The 26,555-nt window shown below is 46.2% G+C and overlaps 1 protein-coding gene across 4 annotated transcripts in view; it reads right to left on the reverse strand.

Moving 5' to 3' along the window:
* Positions 1–26,555, reverse strand: part of adcy2b (adenylate cyclase 2b (brain)) — a 139,993-nt gene that overhangs the window by 73,500 nt on the left and 39,938 nt on the right. For 3 of the 4 annotated variants that reach the window (XM_046361819.1, XM_046361818.1, XM_046361821.1), the window contains exons 2-4: positions 19,378–19,575; positions 5,487–5,648; positions 2,985–3,134 (exon numbers count right to left, since the gene is read on the reverse strand). In XM_046361819.1, the coding sequence (XP_046217775.1) occupies positions 2,985–3,134; positions 5,487–5,648; positions 19,378–19,572 (507 nt within the window). In that variant the 5' untranslated portion in view covers positions 19,573–19,575. Of the gene's footprint in view, positions 1–2,984; positions 3,135–5,486; positions 5,649–6,694; positions 6,846–19,377; positions 19,576–26,555 lie in introns of those variants that run through there. The other variant, XM_046361820.1, reaches the window with a different exon arrangement.

Here is a 26,555-nt window from a genome sequence, read left to right on the forward strand (position 1 = left end):
ACTGTCTAGTGTAAGTGATGTGATTGTCAAAGACACACTAACACCAGTTGGGAATGTCCAGAGGCAACATTGTTCATGTGGAAAGGGTCCAGACGTGAGTTGAGGTGGAGGACAGGAGTTTATCGAGCTGCTAGATGTTCTTTACCATTCGGCCATCAGATTTGCCACCAAATCTATACTCCTCTGTAAACTGGTCATCTCTGTATACATGTCGCAAGACCCACTGGTTGATGCTTATTTATAAAACCCTCTTAGGCCTCACTTCCCCCTGTCTGAGATATCTACTGCAGCCCTCATCCTCCACATACAACACCTGTTCTGCCAGTCACATTCTGTTAAAGGTCCCCAAAGCACACACATCTCTGGGTCGCTCGTCTTTTCAGTTCTCTGCAGCTCGCGACTGGAACGAGCTGCAACAAACACTCAAATTGGACAGTTTTATCTCAATCTCTTCATTCAAAGACTCAATCATGGACACTCTTACTGACAGTTGTGGCTGCTTTGTGTGATGTATTATTGTCTCTACCTTCTTGCCCTTTGTGCTGTTGTCTGTGCCCAATAATGTTCGTACCATGTTTTGTGCTGCTACCATGTTGTGTTGCTACCATGTTGTGTTGCTCCTATGTTGTTGTCATGTTGTGTTGCTACCATGCTGTGTTGTCATGTGTTGCTGCCTTGCTATGTTGTTGTCTTAGGTCTCTCTTTATGTAGTGTTGTGTTGTCTCTCTTCCCGTGATGTGTGTTTTGTCCTATATTTATATGTTATTTATTTTTGTGTCATTTTTTAAAAATCCCAGCCCCCGTCCCCGCAGGAGGCCTTTTGCCTTTTAGTAGGCCGCCATTGTAAATAAGAATTTGTTCTAAACGGACGTGCCTAGTTCAATAAAGGTTCAATATAACATTTTAAACATAGAGGTTGTCTCAACCTGCCATCCTGGAAACAGCTGAAGAGTTGAGAGGCAGAGTGGGGTTCTGCTGCTCCCAGGCTAGACCACTGGTTGGCTGACCAGGTCCACTGACTCTGATTCCTGGCAACCTGGTTGATAACACACAGGTGTGAAATGGCCTTCTGATGCAGGACAATTGGTCGCCTACCTCAGCTGTAAGAAGTCACAAAGTTTGTCTCTATGTCCCAGGGCCAGAGAGAGGGTTTGAGAGAGGTTTTTCTACTGCTGCCCCAAAATGTATGAAGTAGATTTTTAACTCAGAAGAAACCCTCTTGTGCAGGCATGGCTGTGTCCCAAGTTTCCGGTTTGTGAAGGCCAGTGATTTTAAGACACTGGAGGAGGCAGGAGTCCCGAAGCCCCATGTCGCCACCCGTTCCATGGCATGGAGGGAGCGGGTAGTGAGGGTCAAGGTACTCACAGTGTCTGTGAGGCTGGACTGCCCAGCTTGAGTCATGCCATGCTGCTAGAGGTGTCCAGGCTGGTGGAGGAGGCCATCCCACCAAGTCAGGCCAGGTATCTTCAGTCAGAACAGGACAAGCGCACTGGTTAGGTGGAGGCTCTCATATGGGGGCTGGATGTGCATCCCGGTTCGGAGCCAGAGGCAGGTCGGGTCTGGTAGTCTGCAGGTTGACCAGGAGAGACTCAGGCTGTGTCGGTTGGGGTGCCAGCTGAGTGGCTGCAGGGCTGACTGGCAGTCTGCAGGTTGACCAGGAGAGACTCAGGCTGTGTCGGTTGGGGTGCCAGCTGAGTGGCTGCAAGGCTGACTGGCAATCTGCAGGTTGACCAGGAGAGACTCAGGCTGTGTCGGTTGGGGTGCCAGCTGAGTGGCTGCAAGGCTGACTGGCAGTCTGCAGGTTGACCAGGAGAGACTCAGGCTGTGTCGGTTTGGGTGCCAGCTGAGTGGCTGCAGGGCTGACTGGCAGTCTGCAGGTTAACCAGGAGAGACTCAGGCTGTGTCGGTTGGGGTGCCAGCTGAGTGGCTGCAGGGCTGACTGGCAGTCTGCAGGTTAACCAGGAGAGACTCAGGCTGTGTCGGTTGGGGTGCCAGCTGAGTGGCTGACTGTGCAGGTTGGAGCTCTGCCACTTGCTGGACTGGCTGCAGCACCGGGGAGCTCCGGCTTACCCCAAAACTAAGGTGCCGGTTTAGGTAAGGGACGATTGCTCTGGATACCCAGTTAGAGGCACAATGACGAACAGGACACAGATTCAAGTTCTATCCTTTAATTGCCTCAGGCACCGAATTGGTGCTCTATTTTACACACACACACACACACACACACACACACACACACACACACACACACACACACACACACACACAATGTATACTGCATAAGCTCTATGTGCTTGTGTGTATATGCGCATGTGTCTACAGGCACCGAATTGGTGCTCTATTTTACACACACACACACACACACACACACACACACACACACACACACACACACACACACACACACACACACACACACACACACACACACACACACACACACACACACACACACACACACACACACACACACACACACACACACACACACACACACAATGTATACTGCATAAGCTCTATGTGCCTGTGTGTATATGCGCATGTGTCTACAGGCACCGAATTGGTGCTCTATTTTACACACACACACACACACACACACACACACACACACACACACACACACACACACACACACACACACACACACACACACACACACACACACACACACACACACACACACACACACACTGCATAAGCTCTATGTGCTTGTGTGTATATGCGCATGTGTCTACAGGCACCGAATTGGTGCTCTATTTTACACACACACACACACACACACACACACACACACACACACACACACACACACACACACACACACACACACACACACACACACACACACACACACACACACACACACACACACACACACACACACACACACACACACACACAATGTATACTGCATAAGCTCTATGTGCTTGTGTGTATATGCGCATGTGTCTACAATTGTTTATGTCTGTGCAAAGTAGGCCTACCTGCTGGTGTTTCTCAAACTCCAGTTTGATGGGGGACTTGATGCAGTTGCAGGTGTCCTGGTAGGTCTGTCTGAGGGCCAGGTTCATCAGGTGCTTATGGTACGCTCCAGCCAGGTTACCACACGTAAAGATAATGATGTTAGCCAGGATCTGATAGAGGAGAGGAGAGGAGGGGTAGAGGAGGGGTAGAGGAGAGGAGAGGAGAGGAGAGGAGAGGAGAGGAGAGGAGAGGAGAGGAGAGGAGAGGAGAGGAGAGAGGAGAGGAGAGGAAATAAAATAGCCTTAGTCCTTCTAGGAGAAAATTCTTATTCACAGACTGAGTACATTTGACCAGACAACCAATCTAACAAACCCACACCCAGACATTATCATTCCTGACTTGCCGAGCTAAATAAAGGTCAAATAAAAAGTACAAATATCAATGGACTTTATTTAACTAATTATGTGACTTCTGAAGGTGATTGGTTGCACCAGATCTTATTTAGGGGCTTCAAAGCAAAACGGTTGAATACATAGGAGAGGAGTTGCACGCACCACTTTTCCGTTAAAAAAAAGTTTTTTAAACAGTTTCTTTTTTCTTTCACTTCACCATTTTCAACTGTTTTGTGTTTGTCCATGAAATCCAAATAAAAACCTACTTCAATTACAGGTTGTAATGCAACAAACTAGGAAAAACGCCAAGGGGATGAATACTTTTGCAAGGTGCTGTATTAGCATTCTGACTACAATGAAGAGCAAGACGTGCCGCTCTGTTCTGGGCCGGCTGCAGCTTCACAAGGTCTTTCTCTGCAACACTGGACCATATGACTGGACAATAATCACCATAAGATAAAACTAGATCCTGCAGAATTTGCTTTGTGGATTGTGGTGTAAAAAAAGCAGAGCATCTCTTTATTGAGGACAAACCTCTCCCCATCTTTACAACCATTGAATCTATATATTTTTTACCATGACCAGCTAAGGTGACACCAAGTCATTTAGTCTCCTCAACTTGTTCAACAGCCACACCATTCATTACCAGATTTACCTGAGGTCTAGAACTTAGGGAATGATTTGTACCAAATAAAATGCTCTTAGTTTTAGAGATGTTCAGGATCAGGATTTCTTTAAAAAAAATAAAATGATTATTATTTTAACCCTTTTTCTCCCCAATTACACGGTATCCAATTGTTAGTCGTTACTGTCTTGTCTCACAGTGGCCTCACACATCAGACACCCCCTAACTGACTGATGCATCGGCCTCATACAGACATGATGAAACTTCACAATGGTCAGCTGGTGGGAAAGAAGGGATGTAGAAGAACACAGATGCTATTGGAGACTTGAATCAAATACTGAAAGAGTCACATGTGAATGAGTCAATCAAGAGAAATGCAACCCCCCCCCTCCCTCTCTCTCTCTAACATACACACAGAGGAGACTCATAAAGATAAACTCAGTGTCTGACGCCAGTGCAGATGAAGTCTTCTATAATCTAATAACCCAATGTCCATCTATACAACTCAATAACACATTATTGCCCCATAAACCTGCCCTAGTACACACATCTTGTTCATGTAGTTTGCCACTATGTCAACATCAGGCTCATCAAAGCCCTGTAAATAAATAGACACGGGTCTTCAGAAGACCAGGCAATAAGTGTGTTAAATACATGTTTATTTACAGAGACATGTAATATAAAGGGTTTTTCCAGTAGCCCATGGTGTTGGTGTGTGTGACTGTGTGTGAGCACACGCAAGCACCCTGAGAGGGATAGAGATTGGCTGAGGTTGTGTGTACCTGTGTGTGCATGTGCACGTGCCAGCCTACCTGCATGCATACCTATGTCACAGACTTTGCGGGTAACATCCAAGCCTTTTATTTCTGGCTATGTGAAGATATTGTCAGCATTGACCAACAGCACAGACATACTGACACATTAAGTTCGGTTGTACTTTCACTGACCTAGCTAGCTTCGATAGAGCAGGACATTATGCCCAGTTCATTTATTCCTCGGCAGCATCCAAGATGGCATCCTATTCCCTATGTTGTGCACTACGTTTGACCAGGGCCTGTAGAGAATGGGATGCTATTTGGCACACAGGCTCAGCCTCTAGCCCCAGCTCTCAGAGTAGCTATTCATTTAGACTGAGAGCTCTACTCGTAATGAGGAGTGTACTGAGGGCCCACACAGAGCAGAGGGAGAGAGAGAGAGATCGGGAGGAGAGAGGGAGAGAGAGAGAGATTGGGAGGAGAGAGGGAGAGAGAGAGAGATTGGGAGGAGAGAGGGAAAGAGAGAGAGAGGGGGGCAAACAGAGAGAGCCGCTGGATAGAAGCAGGTTGATGTTGATTGTCTTGCCCTGAAGGCAGAACTGAGTGATTTCCAGTAGATGGGCCAACTGTCAAAATGGGTTATATCATAAAAATGTATGAAAATAAAATGTGTGTGTGTGTATGAGTGTGTGCTTTGAATCTGTGTGTGTGTTTATGTTTAAATGTGTGTGTGTGTGTGTGTACCCTTACCTGCCACACCAGTGGTTCCAAGGCTTCTGCAGTAAACGCCAGACACACACTGAGTGTGATTGTGTGTGATAAACATGTGATGATGCTGGCTAGGACTGCTCCCCTCATGGAGAACGGCAGCATGGTGTAGACCACAAACACTATGAACAGGAAGAAGGACACCTGGGAGAGAGGAAGACACAGGATGTTACCGGGGGAAACTTTAACATGTTACACCACAAACACTGTGAATAGGAAAAAGGGAGAAAGGAAGTAGGAAGTCATAGGGAGATTCTCAATTGGACAAAAGTTTGTCCTGTCCTCTCCTCTCCTCGACTCCTCCATCCTCCTTTCTTCTGTGATTCGGAAACCAAATAAGTGGTTGAGTGGTCGAGGGGATTGTCAATTCGTTAGTAGGCAAACGGAGGAGTCTGCTCCACTCCTCAATTACCTTCTTTGACAGAGGATGCACAAGAGCATCCTCACGGCATCTAGCACAGTGTTTTACAATATGCCACACCCCTTTGAATCAGCTGTTTTCTTGGTGGAGAAAAGCATGCAGACGTTTAAAAACAATACTCTACTTAATGTTTATCTATACAATGTCTGCCACAACTAGCTACATTTGTTGTATCACTTTACACATTTATTTTGGGATCCACCCAGGTAAACATCCTTTGTCTGAAGACGCGTGGGTCGAGAAAGAGAGTCTAATTTCATACAAGCGCATCTGTTTCCAGAAGATGGAGGTGAGCAAAATCAATTGAGATTCTCCCCATTAAATATTACAGGGAGACACTTTAACATGTTACACGATGACATCCTGGGAGAGAGGAAGTAATGGAACATTCCAAGAAGACACTTCTGTCACTGCACTATGTTATACCAGGCAACAGCACAAACTTTTCCCTGACTCTTAAATGTTTGGTCTACTACATAAATCATGACTAGGGTTACAAAATTCTGCAAACTTATCCAAAAATACCCCGTTTTCCAGAAATTCTGGTTGCATGATTCCGGATTTCCTGCTGATTCCTGGAATCTTCCAATCATCATTTTTAGGAAAACCCCTGAATTTTGGGAAAGTTAACAGAATTTTACAACCCTAATCATGAATCACATGTGTGCATTAGCCTACTGAGCTAAATCCTTAGGCAAATTTGCTCATCATACAACATTAGTTTGGGGAACCTTTTGCAGCACAGAGTTAATAACAGCCGAAATCATACCACGTTATAGTTATAGCACTGCTGATATACCAGGATCAGAACAGGAAAGGAGGAGCTGGACACAGGAACTAAACAAACAGATAAGGAGGTCATGGCTCAGAGCGTATCCCATCACAACCCATGGCCCTGACTCCATGCAGCACCATGGACATGAACCAAGACCTCACTAACAGGAAGTGGTGTCTGACAGGGACAGGAAGTAGGAAGTGGAATAGGAAGTCAACAAAGGGTCACAGTGAGTGTCTATATCACAGTAGTTCAAAGGTAAGGGTTCGGGAAAGACAAAGAGATGACAGACACTATGACTACTAGAGGGATAGAGGGATATTGTGCAGAGATTTGATTTACTAGGATTCCCATTAGCCTACGCCAATGGTGACAGCTAATCTTACTGTTGTCCGACATATAACGAAAAAGACATTACAGACAAAAGACTTACAATTTACATACATTAAAAAAACGAACATGTAGTGTGTGTGTGCATCTATCTACATGTCAGTACATACACACAACATGTAGGTCAAATGGGGGAGACTGTTGTGCCGTTGAGCTGTTGCTTAATTTTGTTTTTTTGAAACCAGGTTTGCTGTTCACTTGAGCTATATAAGATGGAAGGGAGTTCCATGCACTCATGGCTCTGTATAATACTGTACATTTTCTTGGATTTCTTCTGGACCTGGGGACTGTGAAAGGATCCCTGATGGCATGTCTGGGGGTGGAACTGTGTGTGTCAGTGCTGTATGTAAGTTGACTATGCAAATGGTATTTCCATAAAAACAAGAAGTGACGCGTCAGTCTTTCCTCAACTCTGAGCCAAAACAGACGGGCATATGCATAGTGTTCATACAGTGGCTTGTGAAAGTATTCACCCCCTTGGCATTTTTCCAGTTTTGTTGCCTTACAACCTGGAATTAAAATAGATTTTGGGGGGGGGGGGTTGTATCATTTGATTTACACAACATGCCTACCACTTTGAAGATGCAAAATAGTTTTTATTGTGGAACAAACAAGAAATAAGAAAGCTTGAGCGTGCACAACTATTCACCCCCCAAAAGTCAATACTTTATAGAGCCACCTTTTGCAGCAATTACAGCTGCAAGTCTCTGGGGTATGTCTCTGTAAGCTTGGCACATCGAGCCACTGGGATTTTTGCCCATTCTTCAAGTCAAAACTGCTCCAGCTCCTTCAAGTTGGATGGGTTCCACTGGTGTACCGCAATCTTTAAGTCATACCACAGATTCTCAATTGGATTGAAGTCTGGGGTTTGCCGCTTGGTTGGTGCATGGTGGTGCCCCTTGCTTAGTGGTGTTGCAGACTCTAGGGCCTTTCAGAACAGGTGTATATATACTGAGATCACGTGACAGATCATGTGACACTTAGATTGCACACAGGTGGACTTTATTTAACTAATTATGTGACTTCTGAAGGTGATTGGCTGCACCAGATCTTATTTAGGGGCTTCATAGCAAAAGGGTTGAATACATATGCATGCACCACTTTACTGTTTAAAAAATAATAATTTAGATCTCAGCAGTTATTTCACTGTAGAGCCTCTAGCCCTGCTCAATATGCCTTAACCAACCATGTTGTCCCACCTCCTACATATGCGATGACATCACCTGGTTTAAACATCTCTAGAGACTATATCTCTCTCTCATCATTACTCAATGCCTAGGTTTACCTCCAATGTACTCACATCCTACCTTACCTTTTGTCTGTACACTATGCCTTGAATATATGCTATCGTGCCCAGAGACCTGTACCTTTTACTCTCTGTTCCGAACATGCTAGACGGCCAGTTCATATAGCCTTTAGCCGTACCCTTATCCTACTTCTCCTCTGTTCCTCTGGTGATGTAGAGGTTAATCCAGGTCCTGCAGTGCCTAGCTCCACTCCTATTCCCCAGGTGCTCTCATTTGTTGACTTCTGTAACCCTAAAAGCCTTGGTTTCATGCATGTTAACATTAGAAGCCTACTCCCTAAGTTTGTTTTAGTCACTGCTTTAGCACACTCTGCCAACCTGGATGTCTGAATCCTGACTTAGGAAAACCACCGAAAACCATCACTATCTATAACATTTTCCACCAAGATAGAACTGCCAAAGGGGGCGGTGTTGCAATCTACTGCAAAGATAGCCTGCAGAGTTCTGTATTACTTTCCAAGTCTGTACCCAAATAATTTGAGCTTCTACTTCTAAAAATTCACCTTTCTAGAAACAAGTCTCTCACTGTTGCCACTTGCTATAGACCTCCCTCTGCCCCCAGCTGTGCCCTCGATACCATATGTGAATTGATTTCCCCCCATCTATCTTCTGAGCTTGTGCTACTAGGTGACCTAAACTGGGACATGCTTAACACCCCGGCCATCCTACAATCCAGGTTTGATGCCCTCAATCTCACACATATTATCAAACTCCAAATCCATAAAGACAGGCACCCTCATAGATCTCACCCTAACTAACTCACCCTCCAAATGCACCTCTGCTGTTTTCAATCAAAGATCTCAGCCATCACTGCCTCATTGCCTGCATCCGTAATGGGTCTGCGACCAAACGACCACCCCTCATCACTGTCAAACGCTCCCTGAAACACTTCTGCAAGCAGTCCTTTCTAATTGACCTGGCCCGGGTATCCTGGAATGACATTGACCTCATCCCGTCAGTAGATGATGCCTGGCTATTCTTTAAAAGTGCCTTCCTCACCATCTTAAATAAGCATGCCCCTTTCAAAAAATTGAGAACTAGGAATAGATAGAGTCCTTAGTTCAATCTAGACCTGTCTGCCTTTGACCAGCACAAAATCATCCTGTGGCGTTCTGCATTAGCATCGAATAGCCCCCGTGATATGTAATTTTTCAGGGAAGTTAGGAACAAATATACACAGGCAGTTAGGAAAGCTAAGGCTAGCTTTTTCAAACGGAAATCTGCATCCTGGACTACTAATTCAAAAAGGTTCTGGGAAACTGTCAAGTCCATGGAGAATAAGAGCACCTCCTCCCAGCTGCCCACTGCACGGACGCTAGGAAATACTGTCACCACCAATAAATCCACTATAATTGAGAATTTCAATAAGCATTTCTCTACGGCTGGCCATGCTTTCCACCTGGCTACCCCTACCCCGGTCATCTGCCCGACACCCTCCACAGCAACCCGCCAAAGCGCCCACCATTTCTCCTTTACTCAAATCCAGATAGCTGATGTTCTGAAAGAGCTGCAAAATCTGGACCCCTACAAATCAGCCGGGCTAGACAATCTGGACCCTCTCTTTCTAAAATGATCTGCTGAAATTATTGCAACCCCTATTACTAGCCTGTTCAACCGCTCTTTCGTATCGTCTGAGATTCCCAAAGATTGGAAATCTGCCGCGGTCATCAGCCTCTTCAAAGGGGGTGACACTCTAGACCCAAACTGTTACAGACCTATATCTATCCTGCCCTGTCTTTCTAAGGTCTTCAAAAGCCAAGTTAACAAACAGATTACCGACCATCTCGAATCCCACCGTACCTTCTCCGCTATGCAATCTGGTTTCAGAGCTGGTCATGCGTGCACCTCAGCCACGCTCAAGGTCCTAAACGACATCATAACCACCATCGATAAGAGACATTACTGTGCAGCCGTATTCATGGACCTGGCCAAGGCTTTCGACTCTGTCAATCACCACATTCTTATTGGCAGACTCGACAGCCTTGGCTTCTCAAATGATTGCCTTGCCTGGTTTACCAACTACTTCTCTGATAAAGTTCCGTGTGTCAAATCGGAGGGCCTGTTGTCCGGATCTCTGGCAGTCTCTATGGGGGTGCTACAGGGTTCAGTCCTCAGGCCGACTCTCTTCTCTGTTTGCATCAATGATGTTGCTCTTGTTGCTGGTGATTCTTTGATACACCTCTACGCAGACGACACCATTCTGTATACTTCTGGCCCCTCTTTGGACACTGTGTTAACTAAACTCCAAATGAGCTTCAATGCCATACAACACTCCTTCCGTGGCTTCCAACTGCTCTTAAAAGCAAGTAAAACTAAATGCATGCTTTTCAACCGATCACTGCCCGCACCTGCTCACCCGTCCATCACTACTCTGGACGGCACCGACTTAGAATACGTGGACAACTACAAATACCTAGGTGTCTGGTTAGACTGTAAACTCTCCTTCCAGAGTCTCATTAAGCATATCCAATCCAAAATTACATCTAGAATTGGCTTCCTATGTCACAAAAAAGCATCCTTCAGTCATGCTGCCAAATATACCCTCGTAAAACTGACCATCCTACCGATCCTCGACTTCGGTGATGTCATCCATAAAATCGCTTCCAACACTCTACTCAACAAACTGGATGCAGTCTATCACAGTCCCATCCGTTTTGTCACCAAAGCCCCATATACTACCCACCATTGCGACCTGTAGGCTCTCGTTGGTTGGCCCTCGCTTCATACTCGTCACCAAACCCACTGGCTACAGGTTATCTACAAGTCTCTGTTAGGTAAAGCCCCGCCTTATCTCAGTTCACTGGTCACCATAGCAGCACCCACTCGTAGCACGCGCTCCAGCAGGTGTATCTCACTGGTCACCCCCAAAGCCAATTCCTCCTTTGGTCGTCTTTCCTTCCAGTTCTCTGCTGCCAATGACTGGAACAAACTGCAAAACTCAGAGACTCACATCTCCCTCACTAGCTCTAAGCACCAGCTGTCAGAGCAGCTCACAGATCACTGCACCTGTACATAGCCCATCTGTAAACAGCCCATTTATCTACCTACCTCATCCCCATACTGTATTTATTTATTTATCTTGCTCCTTTGCACCCCAGTATCTCTACTTGCACATTCATCTTCTGCACATCTATTCCAGTGTTTAATTGCTAAATTGTAATTACTTCGCCACCGTGGCCTATTTATTGCCTTAACTCCCTTTATCTTACCTCACTTGCACTCACTGTATATACTTTTTTTTTTTCTTTTGTTCTGCTGTATTATTGACTGTATGTTTTGTTTATTCCATGTGTAACTCTGTGTTGTTGTATGTGTCAAATTGCTATGCTTTATCTTGGCCAGGTTCGCAGTTGCAAATGAGAACTTGTTCTCAACTAGCCTACCTGGTTAAATAGGTGAAATAAAATAAAATTAAAATAACTAACTAAATCAAAATTGTATTTGGTCAAACACAATTTTTTTCCAACGGTTTGCTAAGAGCTGGCAGCAAGCTGATAGGTCTGCTGTTAGAACCAGTAAAGGCCACTTTACCATTCTATGGTAGTGGAATGACTTTGGCTTCCCTCCAGTCCTGAGGACAAGACTTTCATCTAGGCTCAGATTAAAGATATGACAGATAGGAGTGGCTATAGAGTCAGCTACCATCCTCAGTAGCTTTCCATCTAAGTTGTCAATGCCAGGAAGTTTGTCATTATTGATCGATAACAATATTTCTTTCCACTTCTCCCACAGAGAGAGAGAGAGAGAGATGTTGAAAGAGAGGGAATTTTTGGAGGTTGAATGTGACAGTGACACTATCCAGCCCAGCCGTTTTCCAACAAGAGATGCAATTCTTACCACCAACCCTGACCTTGACTTAAACCCAAACATGAATTAAGAACAAATAGCTTTGGTGCTGCTAGCTCATCATTTCTGCTGATATTGACATTGTTTCTGTTCTTAAATGGCCATTTAGTGACAAACAGCAATGTGAGAAGGGATATGGATGTTTTACTGTTGACAGTTGGTTTTCTCATCCTTTATTTGCTACAGTCAAACGTTAGATGGTCTACTTTTCTAAGTTTATATATTGTTTTCTCTCCCATCATGCTCTTTCCCTTTCTCCATCTCCTCTCTCCCACCCCTTCTGTCTCCTTCCCGCAAGCCAGCCAACCGGGTCAGAATGAGGGAGGGATGTGATGGTACCAGGTGTCTGGAGCTCTGGTCCAATCTGGCTTCCACTAATACCTGCTCTCTCCTGGGAGATTCAATCAGGTCCAGACACAACCAACTCCTCCGCTGAAAGGGCTGCTGTGGGTGTGTGTTTATGTGTGTGACAGATTGTGTGTGTGACTGTTACTAAGCAGAACATAACCTGTTCTAAACTTTCAGATTCTCTCTCTTTCCGTCTCTCTCTCCCCACACTCTCTCTCTCTCTCTCTCTCTCTCTCTCTCTCTCTCTCTCTCTCTCTCTCTCTCTCTCTCTCTCTCTCTCTCTCTCTCTCTCTCTCTCTCTCTCTCTCTCTCTCTCTCTCTCTCTCTCTCTCTCTCTCTCACACACACTTTCACTCTCTCTCTCTCTCTCTCTCTCTCTCTGTCTCTCTCTCTCTCTCTCTCTCTCTCTCTCTCTCTCTCTCTCTCTGTGTCTCTCTCTCTCTCTCTCTCTCTCTCTCTCTCTCTCTCTCTCTCTCTCTCTCTCTCTCTCTCTCTCTCTCTCTCTCTCTCTCTCTCTCTCTCTGTGTTTGAGAACAGACTGTAGTCGCAGCAGTAGTTGCAGACAGTGTTATTTAGCTCAGTGTGTTCCATCAGTATGGTTGAGAATGTACTTCCTCCTGGCTCCAGGCTGATTGGCTCACAGTAAAGAGCCATTTTTCTCATTCTTCTAGTCTGATGCATTTACCATCATCCTCACAGGACACCTGGGTGGTGTTCTATACCTGAACTACCTGTCATATAAGAACACTCATTCTCCTTCAATACGTTTCCTCCTTAAGGTGCCTACTGAGAATGTGGAATTAACCACTAGAGTAATGATATGAGATTAGTGTCTGCGTAAGGAGACAGGAAGAGAGAGAGGTGGAGAGAGAGAGAGAGAGAGAGAGAGAGAGAGAGAGAGAGAGAGAGAGAGAGAGAGAGAGAGAGAGAGAGAGAGAGAGAGAGAGAGAGAGAGAGAGAGAGAGAGAGAGAGAGTGTAACGGTTTTCTGTATGTGAATGAGAGTCGGACCAAAATGCGGCGTGTAGATTGCGATCCATGTTTATTCAACTGAAGCAACACAAATCTAAATACAAACACTACAAAACAATAAACGTAACGAAAACGGAAACAGTCTAATACTGGTGCACATACACACAGAACAAGGACATCAAGACACTAAGGACAATCACCCACAAAACCCAACACCAAACAGGCTACCTAAATATGGTTCCCAATCAGAGACAATGACGAATACCTGCCTCTGATTGAGAACCATATCAGGCCAAACATAGAACTAGACAAACTAGACATGTAACATAGAATGCCCACCCAGCTCACACCCTGACCAACCAAAACATAGAAACATACAAAGCAAACTATGGTCAGGGTGTGACAGTCCCCCCCCCCAAAGGTGCGGACTCCGGCCGCAAAACCTGAACCTATAGGGGAGGTTCTGGGTGGGCATTTGTCCACGGTGGCGGCTCTGGTGCTGGACGTGGCCCCGACTTCACCGTAGTCTTAGTCCCCCACCTTGTCCGCTTCCGTGGCCTCCTCACCATGGCAACTCTTCTCAATGGACAGAAGGGCGGCAGCTCGGGACAGAGGGGTGGCAGCTCGGGACAGAGGGGCGGCAGCTCGGGACAGAGGGGCGGCAGCTCGGGACAGAGGGGCGGCAGCTTGGGACAGAGGGGCGGCTGCTCGGGACAGCAGCTCGGGACAGAGGGGTGGCAGCTCGGGACAGAGGGGTGGAAGCTCGGGACAGAGGGGCGGCTGCTCGGGACAGAGGTGCGGAAACTCTGGACAGAGGGGCGGCTGCTCGGGACAGAGTGGCTGCAGCTCGGGACAGAGGGGCGGCAGCTCGGGACAGAGGGGCTCTGGCGGCCCCTGGCTGACTGGCGGCACTGGCGGCCTCTGGCTGACTGGCGGCACTGGCGGCACTGGCGGCCCCTGGCTGACTGGCGGCACTGGCGGCCCCTGGCTGACTGGCGGCACTGGTGGCCCCTGGCTGACTGGCGGCACTGGCGGCCCCACTGGGTGACTGGCGGCACTGGTGGCCCCTGGCTGACTGGCGGCCCCTGGCAGGCGGCACTGGGCCCCTGGCACTGGCGGCTGGTGGCCCCTGGCTGAGGCGGCACTGGCGGCCCCTGGCGCTGGCGGCACTTGCGGCTCCTGGCAGACGGGCAGCACTGGCGACGGGCGGCGCTGGGCAGACTGGGCGGGCACTGGGCACTGGGCAGACGGGTGGCTCAGGTGGCGCTGGAGAGGAGGAAGGCTCTGGTAGTGCCGGAGAGGCGGGAGACTCCGGCAGCACTGGAGAGGAGGAAGGCTCTGGTAGCGCCGGAGAGGCGGGAGACTCCGGCAGCGCTGGAGAGGAGGGAGCCCCTGTAAGGATGGACCGGAGAGACAGCCTGGTGCGGGGGGCTGCCACCGGAGGGCTGGTGCGTGGAGGTGGTGACAGATAGACTGGGCCGTGCAGGCGCACTGGAGCTCTTGAGCACCGAGCCTGCCCAACCTTACCCGGTTGAATGGTCCCGGTCGCCCTGCCAGTGCGGCGAGGTGGAATAGCCCGCACTGGGCTATGCAGGCGAACCGGGGACACTGTGCACAAGATTCGTGCCATGTAAGCCGACCCAAGGAGACGCACTGGAGACCAGATGCATAGAGCCGGCTTCATGGCACTTGGCTCGATGCCCACTCTAGCCCGGCCGATACGCGGAGCTGGAATGTACCGCACCGGGCTATGCACCCGCACTGGGGACACCGTGCGCTCCACAGCATAACACGGTGCCTGCCAGGTCTCTCTCGACCCTCGGTAACCACAGGAAGTTGGCTCAGGTCTCCTACCTGGCGTAGCCATACTCCCTGTGAGCCCCCCAATACTGCCTCGTCATACCAGCGCCTCTCCGCTTTTACCGCCTCCAGTTCTTCCTTTGGGCGGCGATATTCTCCTGACTGAGCCCAGGGTCCTTTACCATCCAATTCGTCCTCCCATGTCCATTCTTCCAAGTAGTGCAGCCTCTCCCATTGCTGCTGCTGCTGCTCCAGTTGCTGCTGCATCTGTTGCTTCTCCTGCTGCTGCTTTTTCCTTTGCCCGTTACCATGCCGCTTGGTCCTGTTGTGGTGGGTGATTCTGTAACGGTTTTCTGTATGTGAAGGAGAGTCGGACCAAAATGCGGCGTGTAGATTGCAATCCATGTTTATTCAACTGAAGCAACACGAATCGAAATACAAACACTACAAAACAATAAATGTAACGAAAACCGAAACAGCCTAATACTGGTGCACATACACACAGAACAAGGACATCAAGACACTAAGGACAATCACCCACAAAACCCAACGCCAAACAGGCTACCTAAATATGGTTCCCAATCAGAGACAATGACGAACACCTGCCTCTGATTGAGAACCATATCAGGCCAAATATAGAACTAGACAAACTAGACATGTAAGATAGAATGCCCACCCAGCTCACACCCTGACCAACCAAAACATAGAAACATACAAAGCAAACTATGGTCAGGGTGTGACAGAGAGGTAGAGAGAGAGAGAGAGGGAGAGAGAGAGAGAGAGAGAGAGAGAGAGAGAGAGAGAGAGAGAGAGAGAGAGAGGACAGGAAATAGCTGAAAGACCCTTACAGAAAAAACACCTGATTTCATGTGAAAAATCGAATGTAGTAAGAGAGAAAGAGAAAGAGAGTCATTGAGCAGAATAGGTTGTTTAATAATGCAGTACGATTATGCTCTCACAGATGGAGAGATGGATAAAAATATCTCCACCACGATGATGGAAGAGTGAGGGAGAGAAGCTAGGAGAAGGAGAGGGGTATGCGGGAGGGAGAGAGGCAGTGCCACCTCTAGCCTTTTGAGGGCCCTAAGTGAGATTTGGTTGTGGGGGCCCCCCTACGTCGCTGGAAAAACCTTTTAGTGCCCCCACTTTTGTATTTTCTTTGTATTTTAAAGTACATTTTCTGCAATTTACACATTTTGCTATGATTTATGCCACATTCATATGATATATGTGTAAAAGGGACTAACAAAATCAACTGGGACGCCCTGTAGGTCAGGGCCCCTGAATGCAAGACCCGCGTGGCCAGTCGGTAATTTGGTGATGATAAGGCCTACTATAAGGTTTATATAGCTGGCTAGAATACCTTGCCTAGCAACTTAAAAATGTTAGCTGAACTCAGCTAATTGAGTGACTGACATAACAAGTGGAAAACTGCTGATGCACTACCCAACTGAGTTCCTTTTTGGTCGGGGGCCCTTAGCAGACGCGGGGCACTACTCTCCATGAGTAGTCTGCTAAAGGGAAGAGGAGGCTCTGGAGAGAAGGATGCAGAGAGGGGATGGAATAAGAGAAACAGAGGATGAGGGAGGGATGGAGAGAAGGTAGGAAAAGGAAAGGGGGCAAAAGGTTGAGAGAAGGAGGGAGGAGAGGAACATAAGGGGAAGGAGGGATGGAGAGAAGTTAGGAAAAGGAAAGGGGGCACAAGGTTGAGAGAAGGAGGGAGGAGAGGAACAGAAGGGGAAGGAGGGATGGAGAGAAGGTAGGAAAAGGAAAGGGGGCACAAGGTTGAGAGAAGGAGGGAGGAGAGGAACATAAGGGGAAGGAGGAATGGAGAGAAGGTAGGAGAAGGAGAGGGGGAGTGACGGTGAGAGAAGGAGGGAGGAGAGGAACATAAGGGGAAGGAGGAATGGAGAGAAGGTAGGAGAAGGAGAGGGGGAGTGACGGTGAGAGAAGGAGGGAGGAGAGGAACATAAGGGGAAGGAGGAATGGAGAGAAGGTAGGAGAAGGAGAGGGGGAGTGACGGTGAGATAAGGAGGGAGGAGAGGAACATAAGGGGAAGGAGGGATGGAGAGAAGGTAGGAGAAGGAGAGGGGGAGTGACGGTGAGAGAAGGAGGGAGGAGAGGAACATAAGGGGAAGGAGGGATGGAGAGAAGGTAGGAGAAGGAGAGGGGGAGTGACGGTGAGAGAAGGAGGGAGGAGAGGAACATAAGGGGAAGGAGGGATGGAGAGAAGGTAGGAGAAGGAGAGGGGGAGTGACGGTGAGAGAAGGAGGGAGGAGAGGAACACAAGGGGAAGGAGGGATGGAGAGAAGGTAGGAGAAGGAGAGGGGGAGTGACGGTGAGAGAAGGAGGGAGGAGAGGAACACAAGGGGAAGGAGGGATGGAGAGAAGGTAGGAGAAGGAGAGGGGGAGTGACGGTGAGAGAAGGAGGGAGGAGAGGAACATAAGGGGAAGGAGGGATGGAGAGAAGGTAGGAGAAGGAGAGGGGGAGTGACGGTGAGAGAAGGAGGGAGGAGAGGAACATAAGGGGAAGGAGGGATGGAGAGAAGGTAGGAGAAGGAGAGGGGGAGTGACGGTGAGAGAAGGTAGGAGAAGGAGAGGGGGAGTGACGGTGAGAGAAGGAGGGAGGAGAGGAACATAAGGGGAAGGAGGGATGGAGAGAAGGTAGGAGAAGGAGAGGGGGAGTGACGGTGAGAGAAGGAGGGAGGAGAGGAACATAAGGGGAAGGAGGGATGGAGAGAAGGTAGGAGAAGGAGAGGGGGAGTGACGGTGAGAGAAGGTAGGAGAAGGAGAGGGGGAGTGACGGTGAGAGAAGGAGGGAGGAGAGGAACATAAGGGGAAGGAGGGATGGAGAGAAGGTAGGAGAAGGAGAGGGGGAGTGACGGTGAGAGAAGGAGGGAGGAGAGGAACATAAGGGGAAGGAGGGATGGAGAGAAGGTAGGAGAAGGAGAGGGGGAGTGACGGTGAGAGAAGGTAGGAGAAGGAGAGGGGGAGTGACGGTGAGAGAAGGTAGGAGAAGGAGAGGGGGAGTGACGGTGAGAGAAGGTAGGAGAAGGAGAGGGGGAGTGACGGTGAGAGAAGGTAGGAGAAGGAGAGGGGGAGTGACGGTGAGAGAAGGTAGGAGAAGGAGAGGGGGAGTGACGGTGAGAGAAGGTAGGAGAAGGAGAGGGGGAGTGACGGTGAGAGAAGGTAGGAGAAGGAGAGGGGAGTGACGGTGAGAGAAGGTAGGAGAAGGAGAGGGGGAGTGACGGTGAGAGAAGGTAGGAGAAGGAGAGGGGGAGTGACGGTGAGAGAAGGTAGGAGAAGGAGAGGGGGAGTGACGGTGAGAGAAGGTAGGAGAAGGAGAGGGGGAGTGACGGTGAGAGAGGGATAAATGGAAGGAGACCAGGGAGGATGAGGTAAAGTGGCAGAGGGATATAAAGTAAATAGAATTGTAGAAATAAGGAGAGGGAGAGAGACGCGGGGGGACTGGGAAAAAGATCAAATGAAAAGTAAATTGGAAAAGAGAGAGGGAAGCAGGAGGTAGATAAGGAGGGGGAAGAGTAAAGTGAATGGGCCTGAAAGGTAATGTATCTGTCTCCTGATCTCTCACCTTCTGTGGCTTAGCCTAACACTTAATCACACATGAGGAACACTCACGGTAAAGGACACATACTCACACACAGACACACAAACACACGAATGCAGGTAGCCTAGAAGTTAGAGAGGACAGTCGCCGGTTTGAATCCCAGTTCTGATGTAGTAAACAGTAATCAAAGATGGCATCTCCAGCCGCTGTGGTTTTGAGCAAGGCACTCAATCCTTTAAAAAAAACAGTTCCAGCAGCAATGAACCGTGACTAACCCTGTGGTCCCAAACTCTTGTATGTGTGTCTCAAGGGATTGGTTGAAAAGCAAAAAAGCAACATTTCTCCTTTAAAGACCAATGGACAATAAAGTATTAATGAACAATATTTTTCTTCTTCTCCACAAACACACAACGCTGTCCAATATGCACGCCCCCCCCTCCCACCTCACCTGGTCCCAAGGACAGAGGATCCCCCCGGAGAACATGAAGAGGTAACCCATGGCAACCAGGCAGGCCCATATAAGGAGGGAGAAGAGGCGGAGCATGCGGTTGAAGACGGACTCTATGCAGACCAGGATGAAGATGGAGAGGAAGAGGAAGAGGGTGGTGGGCACGGTGATCAGGAACGCTAGGTGGTCCTCCATGTTCTGGAGAGAGAGAGGGGAAGTTAGGGAGAAAGGGAGGAGGGGAGGTGAGGGAGGGAGGGAGTTTAGAAAAAGGAGAGAAAAACGAGACAGAAGCTTTTTGTCTCCTCAATTTCTGAAGGAGACAACTTCACACCGCCTCTCTTTCTCTCACTCTCTCTTTTGGGTTAGCCTACTAAAAATGCAGGCACTCTTTGTATTGTAATATTTGGGGATAAAAGCATCTGCTAAGTGGTGTATTGTAGACCAGCAGAATTCACATCGCATCACCACACACACACAGAGACAGACAGACAGGCAGTCTGAGCCCAGAGAATGTGCTACTGTGTCACTTCTATCCTCATACTGTCACTGTCAGCATTTAAAACCTGTCAAGGCACATGCCAACAAATACACACACTCTCTCACACACACACACACACACATTTTTTTTTACTATCCTTGTGGGGAACAAACAATTGATTCACATTCAAAATCATATTTTTTCTATCCCCTAACCCTAAACCTAATCCTAGCCCTAAACCTAACCTCTAACCCTAAACCTAATCTTAACCCTAAACCTAACCTCTAACCCTAAACCTAATCTTAACCCTAAACCTATCCCCTGACCCTAAACCTAATCCTAGCCCTAAACCTAACCTCTAACCCTAAACCTAATCCTAGCCCTAAACCTAACCCCTAACCCTAAACCTAATCCTAGCCCTAAACCTAACCTCTAACCCTAAACCTAATCTTAACCCTAAAGCTAACCCCTAAGCCTAAAATAATAAAAAAGTAAAACCAAAAACACACACACACGGTCTCCGTTCATACCATTCATACCCTCCTCCATACTCCGTAATGCATCCATGTCTAATCAAATGTGTACCCAGACTATTTGCACCCCCCCCCCTCTTTTACACTCCTGCTACTCTATGTTTTTATCTATGCATAAGTCACGTTAATAACTCTACCTACATGTATATATTACCTCGACTAACCGGTGCCCCTGCACATTGACTCTGTACCGGTACCCCCTGTATATAGCCTCGCTATTGTTGTTTTACTGCTGCTCTTTAATTATTTGTTACTTTTATTTATTTATTTATTTATTTAGGTGTTTTTCTTAAAACTGCATTGTTGATTAAGGGCTTGTAAGTAAGCATTTCACTGTGACAAATAAAATGTGATTTGATGTCTCATACCCATCTCTGCTCTACTCATCATCACTAGCTGACAGACTCTATTAACGTTGACATGCCTCCCTCACCCCTCACCCAGCCATGACCCGTGTGTGTGTCAGTGGCGGTTGGTGCCGTTTAAGATTAGGAAGGATGTTTTCGTTCTTTATTGATGAGCATGGCCTTGTTTCTATTACAGCATATTGGATGACTGTCATTCATAGTCCCTTCACCCAGCTCAATGGAACATAACATCGATAGGTTTAGAATACTACATGATACTAACATTTTCCCTATACCCATCATGAGGTTGCTAAAACCGAGCCTAGGAATTTACAACGTAGGATCACAGGTCGAGAGAAAAATGTTGGTAAAAAAAGGTGATAGACAGTGACACATCAATACCGCCTTGCACACTCTTACCTGCATCTAGCTGATCTAGGGTGTGGTCATTAGTCAAAACAGTTGCAAATGAGAGTTTCTATCAGACAAATGCAGGAATTTTTTATCCCTGTTTCGCTCCGTTAAATAAATATTTGAACAGAATCGGTGGAATGAACACACCCCTGATCACCCCCAAACACAGTTCACTTCCATTGCAGCCACATACCAACAGCATGATAGCTCGTTGTATAATTCCTTCTCGCACCTGTGACCAGGTGAAAAAAACCTTCCAATACAAACTTTATATCATAACTGCCAACCATTCCCCACAGCCTACATTGTTGTCACCATATTAGTTAACACACCATAGTAGTTAGCATAGCTACTAGAACTAACGCGTTAATTAACCCGCTACAATTATGCAGCCCAGTTTACAGCAAGCAGTTTAGCAGTTACACCTGTGAGCCCAGGTGGCAATAAATTTATAAAACCAAAATCTTACCTTGACTTGAAAGAGTTCAAGTGTTGGATAGCCATAGCCAGTTAGCTAACATAGCATCCCTCTCTGTTTGATCCGGGTGTTTGAGTAGGCTAAACATTCGCTAGCTAGCCGCAATATGTAACTTTTTGAGCGACCCGACCAAATTCACATAGAAATGTGTGTTATGTGTCTAAGAAGCGTTAGATATGTTTGGTTTTGCGTCTTTTGCTTTCGGGTTTTGCACACCAGCTTCAAACAGCTGAAAACACAATATTTTGGATTGTGGAAAATATATTTCACAGCGGTTTAGGTTGTACAATGACTCTCTACACTTGCTTGTTTCATCACAAACTGAAATTAAGAAAATGATTAACATTTTTGCAACAAGTAAATGGCAGAGCGATTTCTATATAGTGCAAATGAAGTGAAAATGAGAGTGAAAAAAAGACAATGAAATATAGCTATGTGACGTGTTCGCTGGGAGTCCGGAAACAAGTACAGGGAGTGAATAATTTAATAAATAAACAAACATGGAACAAAACAAGAAACATGAAAGCGTACAGACTTGACACACCAAACAGAGTCAATAATGCCAAAGGAAAAAAACCAAAGGGAGTGACAGTTATAGGGAAGGTAACCAGGAGGGTAATGGAGTCTAGCTGAGTCTGATGAGGTGCTGGTGCATGTAATAATAAGCAGACTGGTGACCTCGAGTGCCAGAGAGGGAGTATACGTGACAGTACCCCCTCCCTGGTGCGAAGCTCCAGCCACAGGACCACGACCAGAGGGATGGGAGTCTGACGAACCAGCTGAGGCATGGGAGCCTGACAAGCTGGCTGAGACATGGGAGCTTGCCGGTCCAACATAGTCTTGTGAACCTGTCAAGGTAGCTGAGGCATGGGAGCCTGAGGAGCTAGCTGAGGCATCTCCGGTAGCGAAACCTGGAGACAACGTCACCTACAAAACAAAAAACAGAAACACTCCCTGATGCTCCCCTTTGGGGAGGTGTTATTCTGCTGGGAGTCGGGAAGCAAGTACAAGGAGTGAATCATTTAATAAATAAACAAACATGGATCAAAACAAGAAACACGAAAAGCGTACAGACATGAAACACCAACAGAGTCAGTAACGCCAAAGAAGAAACCTAAATGAGTGACACTTACATGGAAGGGAATCAGGAAGGTGATGGAGTCTAGTTGAGTCTGATGAGGCGCTAGTGCACGCAACGATAGTGACAGGTGTGCATAATAATAAGCGGACTGGCGACCTGGAGCGCTGGAGAGGGAGTATACTGTACGTGACAAGCTAGCTCTCTCTCTCTCTTGGTTCTCCTTCATTTTTGAATAAATTAATTTGTTGAAAACTGTTCAACTATTGTCTTTCTCTCTCTTTGAGTGAACTACTCACCACATTTTATGCATTGCAGTACTAGCTAGCTGTAGCTTATGCTTTCAGTCTTAGATTCATTCTCTGATCCTTTGATCATTTGGTTAACCACATCTCAGTTCATGCTGCAAGAACTCTGATAGGTTGGAGGACGTCCTCCGGAAGTTGTCATAATTCCTGTGTAAGTCTATGGAAGGGAGTGAGAACCATGAGCCTCCTAGGTTTTGTATTGAGGTTAATGTACCATGAGGAGGACGGAAACTAACTGTCCTCCGGCTACACCATGGTGCTACCCTACTGAGTGCTGTTGAGGCTACTGTAGACCTTCATTGCGAAACAGTGTGTTTTAATCAATTAGAATATAGTTAGTATAGTTGTATCTAAAAAGGATAACTATATAAAAATTCTAAAAAATTCACTGAGGAGGATGGTCCTCCCCTTCCTCCTCTGGGGAGCCTCCACTGGTGAGTGTGTGTGTGTGCCTGCCTGCGTGGGTGGGTGCATGCCTGTGTGTATGACTGCCTCTCTGTGTACACACGTGAGAAAACATGTACGTGTGTGTGTATGTGTGTCCACTCCCTCTCATCACAAATACCCAGGTAAAAGTGACAGGCATTGGGTAGCCTGATAGTGTGGTAGTGTATTCATTATGCAGAAGTCCATTAGCCTTTTACTGCAATGGGCTAAATCAGGGTCACGCAGTCTTTCTTGGTAGTCTTAAACAAATGTACTTTGAAACACAAGTATACACCTCACACACATGGTTATGGGCTTACAAAACAGAAGGTACATATACCATGTCAGATATAGAGTTGAAATCTATCACATTTTGAGTTTACATCTCAATATTCCACTGTATATACATCACAGAAGACGGAAATATAACAAAACCGTTTCACATAGAAACACCAGATTTTTGTCTGTTTAAATTTGTTAAAAATATTTAAAAACATGAATAACATTCCAGCCCATGATGCCACTAGGTCATATCCATGCAGGAAGGGCTACAGCTAGAGGCTGGGTGGAGGTCGAGGCCTACTTCTCTGACATCAAGAGTGCAGGGTCCAGATCAAATATACTTAGCAAAAATATAAACGCAACATGCAACAATTTCAACGATTTTACTGAGTTTCAGTTCATATAAGGAAATCAGTCAATTGAAATAAATTCATTAGGCCCTAATCTATGGATTTCACATGACTTGTCAAGGGCTCAGCCATGGGTGGGCCTGGGAGGGCATAGGAATTGAGTTGGACATACTGCCAAATGTTCTAAAATGACGTCGGAGGCGGATTTTAAGGCAGACCCCAGCACTTCTCTGATTCAGAGGGGTTGGGTTAAATGCGGAAGACACATTTCGGTTGAATGCATTCAGTTGTACAACTGACTAGGTATCCCCCTTTCCCTTATGGTAGATAATTTAACGTTCAAGGTGCACCTGTGTAATAATCATGCTGTTTAATTAATCAGCTTCTTCATATGCCACACCTGTCAGGTGGATGCACTATCTTGGCACAGGAGAAATAACATGACTCACTAGTTGGAATGTAAACAAATTTCTGCACAAAATTTGAGAGAAATAAGCTTTTGGTACATATGCAAAAGTTCTGGGATCTTTTATTTCAGCTCATGAAACATTGGACCAACTCTTTACATGTCATGTTTATATTTTTGTTCCTTATAATTACCCTGCCTTTCTGACTCTGAGGTTATAAATTGTAGAGATACAGAAATCGGCATAATTTTCTAAATGTAGATTTTGCATAAGAACATTAGGAGAGCCTAGAATATCATCAGAAGACCCCCCCCCCCCCCCATATTATGATTCTGTGATAAAACACATCAGTAGAATACATTCTATCATTCTGCAGTTCTATGATTTGTATTTGTATGTTTTGTGGTGTTCTATGATTCTATGGTAGAATACATTGGTGTTTTATGGTTCTATGGTAGAATACAGTGGTGTTCTATGGTTCTATGCTAGAATACAGTGGTGTTCTATGGTTCTATGGTAGAATACATTGGTGTTTTATGGTTCTATGGTAGAATACAGTGGAGTTCTATGGTTCTATGGTAGAATACAGTGGTGTTCTATGGTTCTATGCTAGAATACATTGATGTTTTATGGTTCTATGGTAGAATACAGTGGAGTTCTATGGTTCTATGGTAGAATACATTGGTGTTTTATGGTTCTATGGTAGAATACAGTGGTGTTCTATGGTTCTATGCTAGAATACATTGGTGTTTTATGCTTCTATGGTAGAATAAATTGGTGTTCTATGGTTCTATGGTAAAATACATTGGCGTTTTATGCTTCTATGGTAGAATACAGTGGAGTTCTATGGTTCTATGGTAGAATACATTGGTGTTCTATGGTTCTATGGTAGAATACAGTGGTGTTTTATGGTTCTATGGTAGAATACAGTGGAGTTCTATGGTTCTATGGTAAAATACAGTGGTGTTCTATGGTTCTATGCTAGAATACAGTGGTGTTCTATGCTTCTATGGTAGAATACATTGGTGTTCTATGGTAGAATACATTGGTGTTCTATTCTTCTATGGTAGAATACATTGGTGTTTTATGGTTCTATGGTAGAATACAGTGGAGTTCTATGGTTCTATGGTAGAATACATTGGTGTTCTATGCTTCTATGGTGGAATACATTGGTGTTCTATGCTTCTATGGTAGAATACATTGGTGTTCTATGCTTCTATGGTAGAATACATTGGTGTTCTATGCTTCTATGGTAGAATACATTGGTGTTTATGCTTCTATGGTAGAATACATTGGTGTTTTATGCTTCTATGGTAGAATACATTGGTGTTTTATGCTTCTATGGTAGAATACATTGGTGTTTTATGCTTCTATGGTAGAATACATTGGTGTTCTATGCTTCTATGGTAGAATACATTGGTGTTTTATGGTTCTATGGTAGAATACAGTGGAGTTCTATGGTTCTATGGTAGAATACATTGGTGTTCTATGCTTCTATGGTGGAATACATTGGTGTTCTATGCTTCTATGGTAGAATACATTGGTGTTCTATGCTTCTATGGTAGAATACATTGGTGTTTTATGGTTCTATGGTAGAATACAGTGGTGTTCTATGGTTCTATGCTAGAATACAGTGGTGTTCTATGGCTCTATGGTTGAATACATGGTGTTCTATGGTTCTATGGTAGAACACAGATGTTTTCTATGGTTATTTGCTAGAATACAGTGGTGTTCTATGGCTCTATGGTTGAATACATGGTGTTCTATGGTAGAACAGAGAGGTGTTCTATGGTTATTTGCTAGAATACAGTGGTGTTTAAAGATTCTAAGGAGTAGCAGTATAAGTATGAGTCAGGGTGTGTAGAGCCAGGCTGAGGCAAGGGGGACGTATTGTTAGGGGAGGTAGAGTAATGCCTCAGCAGCAGTGCTATGATTTAGGGTCTGACTAGGCCAGGCAAAACCCAGGAGACTACTAGCTAGCTACTGCCACCCCAAGAAGCACAGAGAGCAAGCACCCAGACAGAATTACAATGAGCTTTATATATATATATATATATATATATATATATATATACAC

The sequence above is a fragment of the Oncorhynchus gorbuscha genome, linkage group LG09 (assembly GCF_021184085.1).
Source record: "Oncorhynchus gorbuscha isolate QuinsamMale2020 ecotype Even-year linkage group LG09, OgorEven_v1.0, whole genome shotgun sequence".
In the NCBI taxonomy this organism is placed as follows: domain Eukaryota; kingdom Metazoa; phylum Chordata; class Actinopteri; order Salmoniformes; family Salmonidae; genus Oncorhynchus; species Oncorhynchus gorbuscha.